Below are 16,090 nucleotides of genomic sequence, written 5' to 3'. Positions count from 1 at the left end.
AGCAGCCCTCTAGAAAGCAACCTGTATTTAAAAGAAAGTCTCTCCTTTATTTCCCAAACAGGGCTGGTTCAGTCCTGGCCAGGTGTTTGTCCTAGATGAGTACTGCGCCCGAAACGGAGTCCGAGGATGTCACCGACATCTTTGCTACCTCAGAGACTTGCTTGAGCGGGCAGAAAATGGCGCCATGATTGATCCCACCCTCCTCCACTATAGCTTTGCATTCTGTGCATCCCACGTCCACGGGAACAGGTAAGCATGTATCCAGAGACATTTCACAATCATGGGCAATGGTTTCTAACTGGTCTTGTTTTTAGGATCATTCATCCCCATTCCCTAAGTACCACACATACACACAAGAGACATAAATACAAACATCTAACTTCATTTTTATCTGTTCGAGAGATTTAAAAGAAATGGCAAAGGTCACTTCTAGTACAGTCTCTGAAGTTAGACAAATCGGGGTTCCATGCAGAGCTCCTCCATTTATTAGTTTTCACTTTGGTTGTTGATTAAATTCCATGTACCACAGTATTCTCAAAATGAGGATAATGATAGGGTCTTTGTGGTGTTGAAAGGAAACAAGTGGATGTAAAAGACAGCACAGTGCTTGGAGCATGGCAAGAACTTAATAAATATTTGGTTTCATTTTTTCCATCAATTCAGCCATTCATTCTGCAAACAATGAATTATGACTAAAGAGTCAGTCCTGGTTTGGTGCTGTAGATTAAGCACTTGACCATAAGGTTGGTTTGGACCACAAGGTCAGCAGTTCAAACTCACCAGCCACTCCTCAGAAACCCTATATGGGGTTGCTATGAGTTGGAACCACCTCAACAGCACTTAACAACTACAGTAATGTGTCAGGTTACTAGTGTGGTGCTGTAGGATAAGCACTAGACTGTCAAATGCAAGGTTGGTCATTCAAACTCACCAGACACTCCTTGGAAGCCCTACACAGGGTCTCTATTAGTCAGAACCTGCTCAGAGGCACTTCACAGCAAGTGTCACGTCATCTGGAGTGCATTCAGCATATATGGTGAGCAAAACAAACTAGGCACCTGAGGAGCGCAGAGTCATATACACAGTGCTACTCTGAGGAGAAAGAATCAAGTCCCATAATGGCATTTAACAAAGGAACATGACTCAGATAGGGTGGCAGGATGTCAGGGTGTGCCTCCCTGAGGAAGTGATGCTTGAGGTAAGAAATGAGGCATGTGTAGGAGTTGAGTGGTTCCAGGCAAAGGGAACAGCATGTACAAAGGCCCTGCAGCGGGAGGGAGTCCAGCACATTCCAAGAGCTGAGACAGGCTCAGTGAATCTGGAAGGCAAAGATGATGAAAACACTTAAAATTCAATCAAAGAACAGGGGACAACTTTGGAGTTCCCAGTCAAATCTAACCCCCTCCTTTTATAGATATCATAGTCAAGGCAAGAAAGTTAAGTCCCCTGACTCCACACTAAGTGGTCTCTTTCTATAGACCTTCCCCAGTTCCTGGAGGAAAAGGTCGATGTTCTGAATAATGCAAATCAGCGAATCATCTAAGAATACTGCCATTTGGCTCTGAAGACATGGAATAAATTTCCTTACTGCCACCGCCAGCTTACTGTCCCAGTGTATGTAGTCTCATACTAGAATAAAGGCAAACCTAGGTTATCCCAGGGCACTCCAGCCAGCATCTAGGAAAAATAAAAAGCTTAGAGACTTCAGGAACCCAGCCACAGATGCAAAAACTGCTGCCCTGAAGAATTTCACATGTGAGAGAACCAGAATTTACTACATCTATTTTAAATCAAAACTTTGTCAGTTATCTTCATCTCTGCAAGCTATGTAACTCGGCAATGTCTGTGGGGTTTGTTCTGTGCTCTTCCTCTCTCTAAAGCTGGTAGTTTTTATGAAATGCATCTTGAACATTTAGAGCTAGATAACAGTAGCACTGTAGCTTTGAATATTTAACAGCCAACAAGGTTATCCTCACCTTCCATTGTTATAAGATTTGCTAGCCCAGCACATGATCTTTTGTTTGCATAAAAGGTACCCATGAAAACTCTGATACCTGGGAGGTATCTATGCATAATTCTGCTTTTTGTAAATATGTACACTTTGATGACTATCTGTTACAGCCTCTTGGACTGAATTCTTTTAAGGGAGAGAGAGGGAGAGAAGTTGCATTATATTCTCTGGGTTGTCACACTGTATTCTACATATGTTACTGAATAAGAAAGTGTTATAAAATAATGAAGTGTTTTTGTAAACCCCCTGGTAAACATCATCATGAATTATGATACACATTGTCTGGATTTCATATTGTAAGACTGCCACTTGATTCACAGTTAGGTTTATACATCTTGTCATGGAAACAGTTTTGGATTTCTTATTTTCTTTTCAGTTCTGATTTTCCTTATGCAAGTTTGCATCTTTTTTTTTTTTTTTTTTTTTTGCTTATTATATTAGTTTGAATGCGTTTGCTCTTGCTTTATGATACATCCTTCTTTTTTCTTTCTTTTGTTTGTGCATGCATGTGTGTACTTGATTCTCCTGTGGTTGGCCACACTCTGTGCATGCCCTATGTGACCACCCCACTGCAAAGTCAACAAATGCATGTGTACCTTAGTGGATTGCCACCAAATACAGACCCAGAAGGGAGCAAAATTCCCTCCCCATCTGAACCAGAGGCTAAAAAAAATATCAAAAAGGAGTCCAAAAAAAGAAAAGATTTTACAACCCAGACAAATCCAGAGCCCAAGAGGTAAGACATTCTGTGTGTATTAGCTTGTGTTTTGCAATGTCTGTGGTCTTTCCCACCAGCTCCTCCTTTAAAAGAAGCAAGCCTTGTCTATGACTGAAACCTCTGTTCCTTTAAACTTTTCAAAGCTTTGGTGTTGTTGTTGTTGTTGTTTTTTAAATCCTTGGGATGGGCAAAAATGCAGAGTATTGGGACTGAATTTGAGTCAGGTGTTTAATGACTTTAAAAACATGTTCATATTGAAAAAGACTAATTGAGGAATATGTAAACAGAATCATGAGTCAGATTGCTTTGCAGTGTCATTTTATTAGGGGTCTAGTGCCTTACCAAGTTGTTCGTAATAAGCAACCCATGCGCTACACTTTCTAAATTATGTTTAAGGAACACACAGAACAGATTGGCATAAAAAGGACCCTGTATGGCACTGTGGGTTAATGTGCTGGACTGCAAAGTCGGTTTGAACCACAAGATTGGTGGTTCAAGCTCACCAGCTGCTCCTCGGAAATCCAATACAGGGTTGCTATGGGTCAGAACTGACTTGACGGACTCAGCAACAACAATAACATATATTTATAGGCAGTCTTAGGTGGTATAAATAGCTAACATGTTCACCTGACCAAAAGGTTGAGAGCCCAAGTCCACCAGCAGGAACTCAAAAGAAAGGCCTGGCTATCGATTTCCAAAAAAGTCAGCCATTGAAAAGCCTATGGTACACAGTTATACTCTGACATGCATGGGATCGTCATGAGTCAGATTTGACTCAATGGCAACCGTTACAAGATATACATTCCTAATACCACCTTTAGTTCTCAGCATACCTCCCTCAGTTACACACGTCTCATGAAAAGAAATCCATCTGCAAATAATTTTTTATAACAAAGGTACAAAATGCAACTGATCACTAAATTAATGGCTCTTGCTGTTGTTAAGTGCCATTTAGTAGATTCTGACTCATAGCAACCCTGTACAAAATTTCCAAGAAATCGCTGGTGAGTTTGAACCACCAACCTTGTGGTTTGCAGTCCAATGCTTATCCTATAGCACTTAGTCTATATATGGCTATAAAATGAGGCTTTGTATAATGATGTCACCCTTAAAATATATATTATAAATTCTAAAATTATGTTTATTCTATTTTGGTGCCTGCATCTTTTAGGGCTGCATAAATTGGCAAATAGGTGGCTTTTTCCATTCTAAATTATATATATTAATTATCTTTAGTGTTGTCATTGTATACTTCTTTGCCTTCCCTATATTAACACTGGCATTTTAAGGTTTTGTTTTTGGTGATTTTTTAACTGATGTTATGACCCTGGCATTGACAAACTACACAAAGTTTGCAAGCATGTGTGCTTTATGCTTCAATATGAATTTATTTCTAAGTCTTGAAATGTATACAGTTCACTCATAGAGAGAGTAGAGGAAAATGCCAACTTTCACTTCCTAGAGAATGTGGGAGGCTATCAATCAGTATACGTAGGCTCAGTAGTGAAGGCCAAAGAAAACTGATTTCATGTGCCCGCCCATCTCCTGAACCTGCTCTATCTAAGTATGGAAATGAAATGGAGTTTGGGTTTGGGTTTTTCTGTGAGAGTCAGCCTATGAGGCAATAGTAGCTTGCAGACAGTAAGAACGTGCATGGAGAATGTTGGAGATGCCTGAAGGTCAGATCTGACAGAATGACAGGCTGTCAGAGAGGATGCCTCCCTGGCTGCTGTCCAAGGTGCTGCTCTAGGAATGCAGGCTTATCAACACCCAGCAGAGAGCAAAGGGCCGCTGTTAAAAGGCAACACACTCACTTTCCTTGTGCCATGACAGATTACCCAAAAGGATCTCAAATGGTACTTTGAAAGGCTTATCTGTGTTCCAACATGTATATCTGCATTGTATGTTTTTAATGAGTATCAGTTACATCCTGCAGTTTACAAAGTGTATCCAAACACTTTATCTCATTAGATATGATATATTCTGGTTAGCTATGTTTACATACATTTTGCAGCTGATGGAACTGAGTGTCTGTATTATGAAGTGGCAAAGCCCATCCTCTGTTCACGACATCAGTACTGTAATTAGATTCTAAAGATATGACTTTTAGGCTGTTCTGCATAAACATGTGGTATTGTTAAGTGCCGTCAAGTTGGTTCTGACTCATCACGACCCTGTATAGTTTCCAAGGAGCAACCCTATGTAGAGAACCACCCACCTTGCAATTCAAACTGACCTTGAGGTGTAGCGCTTATTATATGGTGCCACACCAGGAATTCATCATATCTCTTCCCTGTGTCTTACTTTTCTCATCGGAAAAAATAAGCAAGTTGAATTATAATATATGTAATATCCCTTGAACCTCTAGTTGCTACAGTGTTAAAGTGCTTGCTATATGCCAGGAGCTGTATGAAGTGCTGTTTACATACATTTCCTCATTTTATTCTTATTATATTTCTGTGAGGTAAGTATTATACTCATTAATCTGATGAAGAGCTTGAGGTTCAAAGAAGTTCAGTCACTTGTCTGAAGTCCCACAACCAACATGTTTAAGCCTGATTCAAACATGGATGTTCTAACTTCATTTGTACTTGTAACCATACTGTCCTACTGAAGTCCCACCATTAACTCATGTATATAGTGTGGGATGCCAGATTCAGCCATTAGTTAGATGTTTCATCATTTCCAGGTGAGATGCTATAGTAGTTGCTTGATTCAATTTTTTAAACACTTGTCCATTTGGGGCCTGAAGATGTCCAAAATCAATTTGGCTCATTTGGTAACTTTGGTTGTGTGAAGAACACCAAAATCTACAAAGAATTTAGGTCACTTAAGAGGAGAGCCTCCTTTGAACACTATTAACAATGTTTTTGATACTGGGAAAACTATTTTCCTAAACTCTTTCACCCACAGGAACACTATTTGCATATGGAGATATTATCTATTAATTGACCCAGATTAAGGAGTTCATGACTCATATAAACCAATATCCTTTAACTAAATTTGGCAGAGCAATAGAGCCCATTCTCTTGTCATTTTGCAGCCAGTTTCAGATTAAATAAGCTACTCAACAACACTATAAACATAGCAGTCCCCAACACTATAAACAAGCAGAGCCCTACCCTACTGCAACTAGAAATCTTTAGTAACAGCTCAGGTGCTTATGACTGAGTTCCTCTCATCTACCTTGGAAGCCTGGGTTGCATCTCTGTGAAAAGCTACATAAATCCAAAACATTCTATTCAAACAGATAGATTTGGTATAACAGGAAGATGTTTACTATTGGTAATTCCAAGCACTGAAAGATATTGAATCGTTTATTTCATTGTCTTCTTTTAGAACAATGGTCCTCAACCAAAGATGATCTAGGCACACACACACTCAAAGGACATTTGGCGAAGTCTGGAAACATTTTTGATTGTCACAAATGTGTAGCAGTAGTGCTTTTGGCATCTAGTGGGTACAGATCAAGGATGTTGCTAAACATTCTACATCGCACTAGATAGTCTCTGCAACAAGAATTACCCAGCCCAAAATGTCATTAGTACCAAGGTTGAAAACCCTGTTTTAAACCAGCTTCCCAGGATATGGACTGAAATTTATCCTTTTTGCTGGGATCATTTACTTGTTTCATGTTTGCACAATTACCTTGTGTCTAAAGGTTTAAATTAACCACTGCCACCACTGATTTTCCATGGTGCGGTGTTTTTCCAGTGTGCATATAATGATATAGGGAGTTTTTTTGTTTGTTTAGTTCATTGGTTTTAATGCAGAGTACTGGAGTCCTGGTGTGGTGCTGTAAGATAAGCACTAGACTGCTACAAGGTCAGTGATTTAAATCTACCAGCTGCTCTTCAGAAGCCTTATACTGGGTCACTGTGAGTCAGAGCTGACTCAATGTCATCTAACAACAACTGAGTCCCAACCTCAAATAATTTGATGCAGCAAGATTTAAATGGCACCCAGGCATTTATCTGCACTTCTAATAATTTCTAAATAAGCATTTTTAAGGTATCATCAGATCACGTTTACTAGAGGCCTTGTGTTTCAAACTTGGCTCACATCAGAACTACCAAAAAATGTTGATGCTTAAGCCCTACCTATGGTTATGAGTCAGGCTCCTAATTTCACAGTCAGCAGTTGGAAATTACCAGCAGTTCCATGGGAGAAAGATGAGAGTTTCTGCTGCTATAAAGATTTACAGCTTAGGAAGCCTTATACAGGGTCGCTATGAATCGGAACTGACTCCACAATACATAACCGCCACCACGCCCTACCTGCATAGATTATGATTTAATTAATCAGCGTGTATTCTCATATAGTGCTGTAGGATCAGTACGGGATTGTGAACCACAAGGTTGGCATTTCAAACCCACCAGCTGCTCCTTGGAGTCAGAACCGAGTTGACAGTACTTAACAACAATTACAACAGTATCCTAAACATCATCAATTTAAAATGAACTCAGAAATTTCTAATATGTAGCAAAGTTTGAAAACCACTTATGAAAGGAGCATTAGTTAAGACCAGCATTTTAAAACGGAACCTCTTTTCTGAAAAGGGAGAAGGAAATAAAAGGATAATATAAGTATGTTCAGCTGGTTGCATTTGGCGATCATCAAATCCACAGATGTAAATCACTTCGTCTTCTAATTTTTAAATCAGCTCCTAATTTCCACCGTAATATTTTCAGTGTTCTTTCTCCCTGACATTTAGATTAGCATCACTTTGGTCACTGTCTCACAGCGACAAGGCAGTCAAACAGCTCCGATGATTGCACGTTGCGTCAGTGTTCCTTGGATCCCATTATTATTGGGTTGGAAACTTTTCTCATTTACATTATTATTTAACATTTCTTGAATGCCAGTGCCGTTCTTCACATATGGCCTGCATGGAAAGTACATTGTATCAGCAGTTAGCAAATCCATAATGTCAACCTCTCCAATCCAAAGTAAGCTGCATAGATTAATGAGTCTGCAAGCAGATATAAGAGGGCATGGATCCTAAAAATCTCGAAAAATGTGTCCAAGCACACTTTGGGGGAAATGAATTTGGAGCCAAAGTGTTGCCTATGTGCAGAGGAAGCATATGATCTTTGTGTAACTGATTCGAGTAATTGAATGACCAAATAGAATTTACTTTTCCCTGCTGCTCCTCCATCAGAGTCCCAAAGTCAGTGTATGGTCCCATCACCCAGTATCCCAAGACAAAACCTGGGAAGTCATTCTTGATTCTTCCATCCCCCTCAGCCCATTTCACCTATTTAATTACCATGCCCTGCCAATCCTGGTATGGTACTATAGGAGAAGCATTGGACTGCGAACCCCAAGGTCAGTGGTTCAAAGCCACCAACTGCTCATCAGAAACCCTATAAGGGGTCTCTATGAGTCAGAACTCACTTGATGTCACTTTTGGCAAACTGCCAATGCTTTGAAGCATCTTTCAAATCTATCCCTTTTTCTTTCTCCAATGCCACGATCATAGTTAAAGTTTCCTTTTTTTTTTTTTCCTCCCCTGGACTGCTCTCATTGCCATATGGACCCTATCCTTGCATCCAGTGCCCCTATGCCCAGTCCATGCCTCATATTGTTTTTGTTTTGTTTTAATTTCTTTCTTTGTGAATGCCTAAATTCATTTAGCAGTAATTGAGTAATTTTGCACATATATATGCTTTTCATTCCAAACTCTCCTCCCTCTCCTGGTTCTTTCTCTCTTCCTCCCTCCCTGCCTTTGTCTCTCTCTCACATACACACATTATGATATATTATGCCTGTTGTTGTTGTTGTTGTTTTTAAGTGCCGTCGAGTCGATTCCGACTCATAGCGACCCTGTACAGGGTTTCCGAGGCTGTAAATCTTTACGGGAGCAGAAAGCCTCATCTTTCTCCCGCAGAACAGCTGGTAGTTTCAAACTGCTGACCTTGCGGTTCGCAGCCCGATTCGTAACCACTATGCTACCAGAGCTCCTTATTATGCATGGTGTTGTGTAATTCTCCCTCCCACAAGGAGAAAGCATACACAGCTGTGTATCAGAGATAAGTGTTTAACTGACATGTGAATATAGCATTTTATGTAGCAGGTATACATGGATGGGGGATGACAGTGGTCCACACATACATTCTTGGTCTTGTTAGACCCTGACACATGGCATCACAGACCTTGTGGAAATGAGTGTATCAAGGTTTAACCTTCCAGTTCTAAGTAGGTGTTGGTCTTGCATCTGATTGGACTATGTTCTCTAAAGTCTCAAGAATCAGCTTAATTTTCAAAACTCCAGACTTACTGGAACCACTGAGACAGGAGGAACCTCTGAAATATTCTTTAAGCCTTGGATTGGCACTATCCCATCAATTCACCTTTTAGCTAAATACCAGGTTAGCCTGTAAAACAATGAGTGTCACTCTTGAGTTCTGAGCTCTTTTATAAAACTATTTGTATGAGACCAAAGGAGTCCTGTTGTGATGTTATAGGATAAGCACTGGACTGCTAACCATAAAGTTGGCAGTTCAAACTCACCAGATGTTCTTGGAAACCCTACACAGGGTTTCTGTGAGTCAAAAGTGACTAGATAGCACTTAACAACAATAATACATACTTTAAAGAACAGACAAGAAGTTTGCAGGGACTCAGCCTAGGTTAATGGGACCAGAACGACTAGGTTAGAAATAATGAGACTACTGATACAATGTAGTCATTGGCATTGAACAATATGTGTATAAAATTTTTTATACATTTTTTTGCTGAACACTTCCACTGAAAATACAATAAAATAATATTTAAAAAAATAATAACCAGTTTTCCCTAATAGGGGGTAAGAGAAGGAGAGAGTGCAAATACTTTTCAGGTAAATGTAGGACTCCTGGATGTCCACGGAGAAATTTTCTTACTTTTCAACCCACATAACTCTCTTCCAAAAGGGAACTTGTCCCCAGGAGAAGAGCAGATATACGACTTCTGAAATGTAATGAGTTTTATCTAGCCTATTGGTACAGTCTTTCCTTTCCACAGCAGTGCTTTTTTCTTCTAAAATTCCAGGAATGTATCATGATTCTGTGGTCATAGAATTCATTAGTGCAAAACAAAAACAACACACAAACATATTTTTAGATGTCACTCCCCTTTCAGGATAGTATGATACCAAAAAGCCCCATCATATATTATTGGTCTGAACTTTTAGAAGTCTATACATCAAGTCTCCAGGGTATAATCTAAAATCTACTTGCCTCCATTTGTCCAGAAATAAAGAATCCCATCTTACTCCTTGAAGACAAAAATCTATTGTAGTATCAAATTATGGAACCTGATGGACTTCTCCTATGGGAAAAATATGCGCTTTCCTTTCATGCATATTATTGTTGTTAAGTGCCATTGTGTTGGTCCAACTCAGTGACTCTTGTGGTCAAACCAACCTCGGGTCCACTGCTTATTCTAGAGCACCACACGTTTAATACATTGTTTCTTATCATAAACTGGGTCCTTGCATCATTCGGTACCTGGACTAAACATAGGCCACTTTGATTAATGTCTCTGTGCCAATAACATCCATAATCCGTTCGCTATGGAGAGACTTCTTAACCATTCCCGTTCTTATAACAGACTGCGGGACACTCAGTAATATTGCTGAGTTATAACTGCATGTTTAGGAAAACAGTAAGCAAGTCGGAAAATCCTATTTCAGCCCTTTCCAAGCCTCACCTTGAAAGTGACTACCAGTGGATCCCAAGAAGCTACACATTTGCAGTGCTGTTAAAAACTGTGTTGTTGCTTCTTGTATTACTCTTTGTGAAGTGAACACTTTAGAAACTATATGTTGGTGATTCCTACTGTAATTTTTTTGAAACAGACACTTTCATATATTTGTTTGAGCAGCATGTCTGACCCCCAGGGCATCAGGGCATAATGAGAAAAGGGCACAGGCTGCAGAGAGACAGAGGAAAGTGATAGGTTGGGCTTTCATAATGAAGCAGTGACCAAGGTAGATGAGAGCCCTTATTATAATATATAATTGACCTAGACATTCTAGAAGCCATCCAGATGAACAAGCAGGGATGTCTCCTTTAGAAGGGTGAAGCTGTGGTGCTATCTTGAATTCATGGTTATTAATCACATGAAAAAGACAAAGAAAAAAATTCAGGCTACAATTAAATTCAGCGAACAATTCTAAAACTTGTAAGGAAAAAGAGGTACTTAGAGAAATCAAATAAAACATTTAGACCAAACATTTTCTCTTAAACACTTTTTTTAATTATTATTATTGATTTCTCTTTGTTGTTGTTGTCATGTGCCATCGAGTCGGGTCCGACCCATAGTGACCCTGTATAGGGTTTCCGAGGAGTAGCTTGAACTGCCAACCTTGCAATTCAAATGGCTTTGTATGGCCTTGCAGTCTGGCAAAGCCGTTTGAACTGCAAGGTTGGTGGCAAAGCTGTTTGAACTGCAAGTTTGGCTGTTCAAGCTCACCAGCTGCTCCTTGGAAACCCTATACAGGGTCGCTATGGGCCAGACCCAACTTGATGGCACAAGACAATAACAACAAAGAAAAATCAATTTTTTTTTAAAGTGTTTAAGAGAAAATGTTTGGTCTAAATGTTTTATTTAGGTAGCATTCGTTACAAGAAGCATCTACTAAAATCTTCTGTCCCACTCTGTCCCTTTAAGCTCTTGTTACCATGTTTCTGGGCTGGAACAATTTAGTAGGAAGGAAGATTCAGTTATCCTGCTTGTTTAAGGACATTTTCATGGATCCATAATGTGGTCTGCCGGCATACATCCATTTGGAGAGAGAGAATATATCATGTTTACAGTGCCTGTACCAGCATATGTGGACATTTGCATTTGGATATGAAACTATATTCTCTCTTCAGCTGGAGTTTTATCCCTTGTTGGTGGTGATTGGAGGCTTAAAGCTGGCTGTCTGCAGAAAAACGGACCAGGGACTCTTTCCTCTCTTGTTGAATTCATACATTTCTTTTTATACCTGCCTTCTGCACTTATTCATCAAATAGATATTGTATCAGAACACATCTGTCATTATAAGTTTAGGATTAGTTTAGCAACCTGGCCTTCTTGAAAAGACATCTAACCTTTCAAATGAGGATTTTGTGGCCAGTTTTCAACATAATGTAGAGACCGTGCTAACAGGATAATTAAATGCTAGGAATCTGTATGCTTACCTGGATGGGTGGTGACAATCTAAAGATCCCAAAGACGGATCATTTCACCAAAAAAGAAAAAGAAGAAAAAATGCATTACAGCTGGAATTCTTAGACTAGATCATTTCTAATATTAAAATAAAATGTTTCACATTTAAAGACTAGTGTTTAATCATATTGGGTTAGCCATACAATGGACATTAATTAATAAGCTGTAGGTCGGAAGCATTTGGGGAAACGGTAGAACAATTGGCATAACCGGTAAGTCACAGGATGGGCTGCTGGATGTGGTAGTTTCTATTCGACAAAAAAAGTAAAGAAATATGCAACTCTAGATGCATTATCATTTGTGACATGGCTCAAGATGGGAGACCGTGAGGAGATTGAAGATGACAGAACTGGTGCTAAGCGCTGTGACAAGAACTTGAAGAGCAGTCGACATGAAATCTTTCCTATTATGCTGCTGAAAATGTCAACTTTGTGAAAGACAGTGAGAAAATGGTTTGCCAAAAACTTGAAAGGTGGGTTTCAGAGATGCCCGCTGTGTCAGATCCAATATAGTCTGTAATGGCTGTAGAGACCCACTTCTGGCTCCACGGATGGCCTGTAGGTGAGAGAGAGCATCCAGTCTTCAGCAAGGCTCCAAAAATGGCTGCACTTGACCTGCATATTGTCTCAAGTTTTTGGGATCATGATATACAAGACATGAGTCATTAGCCATTGTGCAGTTAGGTGGAACCAGAGACTAGGGACTGCATTTCCTTGTCCTTTATATTGGTGTATTTCTAAAACTAGATTCAAGGGCATCAGTGCCCCTACTAAAACTAGGGGTGGGGATATGGAAGGAGGGATATGTGCTTTATGAACTTAAATTAGATCAATGTAACAAAAATTAACTCCAACCCCTGTTGACCTGGAGATGAAAGAAAGAAGAGAAAGGGCTGGTTGGTCCAAATTATGGTGAGACCTGGAGTCTCCTGTGCCCATGGACAAGCCATGAAGGGCTAGAGCTGAGAGAGAAGCATCCAGCTGATATGAAGTGAGGGGAGATGCATAGAATGCCCAAACTTGCAGATAGTACCCATTTGACCTAGCTTTGATGGCTTGATGATCACTACTCAGCTAGAAGAAGATAAAAACTTTTTTGATAAAGGAACCCAAGTGTAAATTGCTACAGTGTGATGAATTGACCTATACTTATGTATGTAATCACTCAAAATATCAACTGAGAGGGAAGGAGTCGTCAATCTATCCACTCTGTATGCAGGGTTGATAGGGTCAGGCAACTTAGACATTGGCTACCTAAAGTGGGGGGGAGAAGGCTATAAAGGAACAAAGTGACTGGCTTACAAGTTTTCAAGAGAGAGTTTAATTTCAGAGTATTTGAGGAAGGTAGAATTCCCTCTGAATAGTTTCATCTTGTCTAGACAGGTCTAGTAAAAGGTGATAGGGATAAGATTCTTATGATTCAATAGTGAGTATTATCATGAATAATTGTGACTTTTATAGTTGTAAAGGTAGAAGTTTTGTAACATAAAGGGGGGAGTAGTTAATCTTACAGTCCAGGAACAAAGGATCCTAGGACCATCAATGGAGAAGAGAATGAGTGGAATGTGGGACTCTATCCAGAGAATCAGTGATACCAGAGATGGAGGCAGAGATGAGGACAAGGAGAGAGCGAGCAACTGAGGACTCTAGATTCATGGAAAGAGAAAGGCTGTGGGCTGGTGGCCAGGAAGCAGGCTTGCAGAATGTGCCCTTGGGTTGTTTAAATGATTATATATATTCCTGAGTGTTTTTGTGCACATTCTCCCCACCCCCCAAAACAAAACAAAAAAAACCCCACAAACAAACAGAGGGAATAGAAGCAAATACTGTTGCATGATGATGCCTGGAGGGGATTGTAATCGTTGCAATGAAATGATGAGTGTAAAGCAGGTGTTCTCCCATGTAAACTATCACTCAATTCACAATAAAAACTTTAAAAATAATAATAATAAACTCTGGATGATGTAAGCAAAAAGAAGTTGATTGGGAGGATAATGGGAGCCTCAAAGTAAAGGAGGGGAAAACTGGAATCAAAGAAGCTATAGAAGCTTTATCCTGTTGTGGCACTGCAGGCTAAAATCGCTGGACTGCAAAATTAGAAGCCCTATCCAGGGTTGCTATGAGTTGGCACTAACTCAATGGTACTTAACAACTACACTAGAAGACTAGAAAGCAGGGTCAAAGCAGTGGTTCTCAGTTCTAGACTGCCCACTGGAATAACCTTGGAAACTTTATAAAATCTCTATGTCCAGCAACAGATGAATGGATAAATAAAGTGTGGTACAAACATACACTGAATAATTACTCATTTATAAGGAGAAATGAAGTCCCAATACATGCTACAACATGAATGAACGAAGTATTGCTGACTGGAATAAATCAATCCCAAAGGAAAAGTATTGTATGATCTCATTCATATCCAGAAGAGGCAACTGTATAGAATGAAAGTTTATTAGTGATTACCAGGGGTGGAAGGGAGGGGCTAAAGGGGGAGATCTGTTTAGCAAGCATTTCCTTTCTGTGTATGACAGTGGTGATAATTTGGTATTGATGATGATTACATAACATGATTAATATAATTGTTGTTAAGCTCTATCAAGTCAGTTCTGACTCATAATGACCCTGTATAGGGTTTCCAAGGAGCAGATGGTGAGTTTGAACCATCGACCTTTCAATTAGCGGTCTTGTGTCTGTTCTACATTGTTATTGTTGTTGTTAAGAGCCCTTGGCTTGGTTCTGATTCACAGTGACCCTGTAAAGGGTTTCCTAAGAGCATCTGATGAGTTTGAACCAAACTTTCAGTCTAGTACTTTATCCCATAGCACCACACCAGGATGCCCCACCAGGACGCCCCACCAGGACACCATTCTACAATGTTGTTGTTGTTAAATGCCATTACGACCCTACAGAGAGTGTCTGAGATGCTGCTGGTGGGTTTGAAACACAGACCTTGAGTTTCAAACTGTTCTTGCTGTTCAGTGCTTATCCTTCAGCACCACACCAGAGCTCGATTAGTGTCACTAAATTGTATACATGAAAAATCTTGAGTTTGCAAATGTTGTGTTACATGTATTTTTACAACAATAAAAAAATAAAACTGGTAGCTAAAAGAAATAATTTTATTTTATAGCCCCACTGCAGACAAATTAAATCAGAGCTTTGAGGATAGGGCCTTTTCAAAGTTCTTCACATGGTTTAAGCAGGGCTGGTTTAAAACCCTGTACTGAGAATTTGCATTTCTATCCTAGACAGACTGAATCAGAATCCCTGGTTTTAGGGTACAGCCAAAGATTGAGAACTAGTGACCTAGAAAGGCAGTCTGGTCAGGGTACATCTACTGGCATGAACAGATTCCACTTGCCTTCCATCTTTGCATCATGTACTCGACATAAAGTTATAACCATCAACGTCATCCAGCTTAGATGGGCAGACCCATCCAAGGAACCACTTCAGCATTAATAGCAAGAGAGTTGGCGCCTGGAATTACCCTCCCAGAAAGAATACCTATAGAACAATTGAGAAAATTCAGGTGCTTTTAGAAAGAGGAAATGGATACTGAGAAGCTAAATAACAACATGAACAGAATGTACACTAGTCAGGAGACATGAGTGGGCAAGGGATTCAGGCGCTTAGACATATGCTCTAAGTAAAGATGCGGCTCAGTCTGGAATTTTCTAGCTGGAAGTCTTAAGCCCAGCTTCACCCCTTTTTTTTATCTTATCCTTGGTGATACCTTAAGTGTTGAAAGTATTGAGAAAGAAACACGGTACAGAGCCAATTCTATGACAATTATAGAATCACCCACAAATGTTTCCAGAAAAATACAAAAGCATGGCTTCAAAGAGACACCGTGCATTTCTACTCTTTATTTTGCAACAGCACTACTTGGAATGGCACCTTAGAAACAATGCAAATGCCACCTTTTTAAAGCATGGGTAGCTGGAGACCTGGACCACTTACCTCTTGCAGTAGCTTTTTTTTTTTTTAGTTTCTTTAATTTGTGTGTGTGTGTGTTTTTAATGTTTTATTGTGAATTATGTGATAGTTTACATGGGAGAACATTAGTTTTACATTCATTCTATCATATATCGTCTCATTGCCATGGTTACAATCCCCTCCATGCAATCCTTCCCCCCGAACCCCCCAGGTCTTCAGCACACAGTC

The 16,090-nt window shown here is 39.8% G+C and overlaps 1 protein-coding gene across 1 annotated transcript in view; it reads left to right on the top strand.

Annotated features, from left to right (window-relative positions):
- CADPS (Ca++-dependent secretion activator) overlaps positions 1–16,090 on the top strand; it is a 755,300-nt gene that overhangs the window by 580,037 nt on the left and 159,173 nt on the right. Inside the window, exon 14 of the mRNA XM_006862100.1 lies at positions 62–249. Within this exon, the coding sequence (XP_006862162.1) occupies positions 62–249 (188 nt within the window). The remainder of the gene's footprint in view (positions 1–61; positions 250–16,090) is intronic.

This window comes from Chrysochloris asiatica, unplaced genomic scaffold (assembly GCF_000296735.1).
Source record: "Chrysochloris asiatica unplaced genomic scaffold, ChrAsi1.0 scaffold00046, whole genome shotgun sequence".
NCBI classification, from domain to species: Eukaryota; Metazoa; Chordata; class Mammalia; order Afrosoricida; family Chrysochloridae; genus Chrysochloris; species Chrysochloris asiatica.
This window is presented reverse-complemented; position numbering and strand designations above follow the sequence as displayed.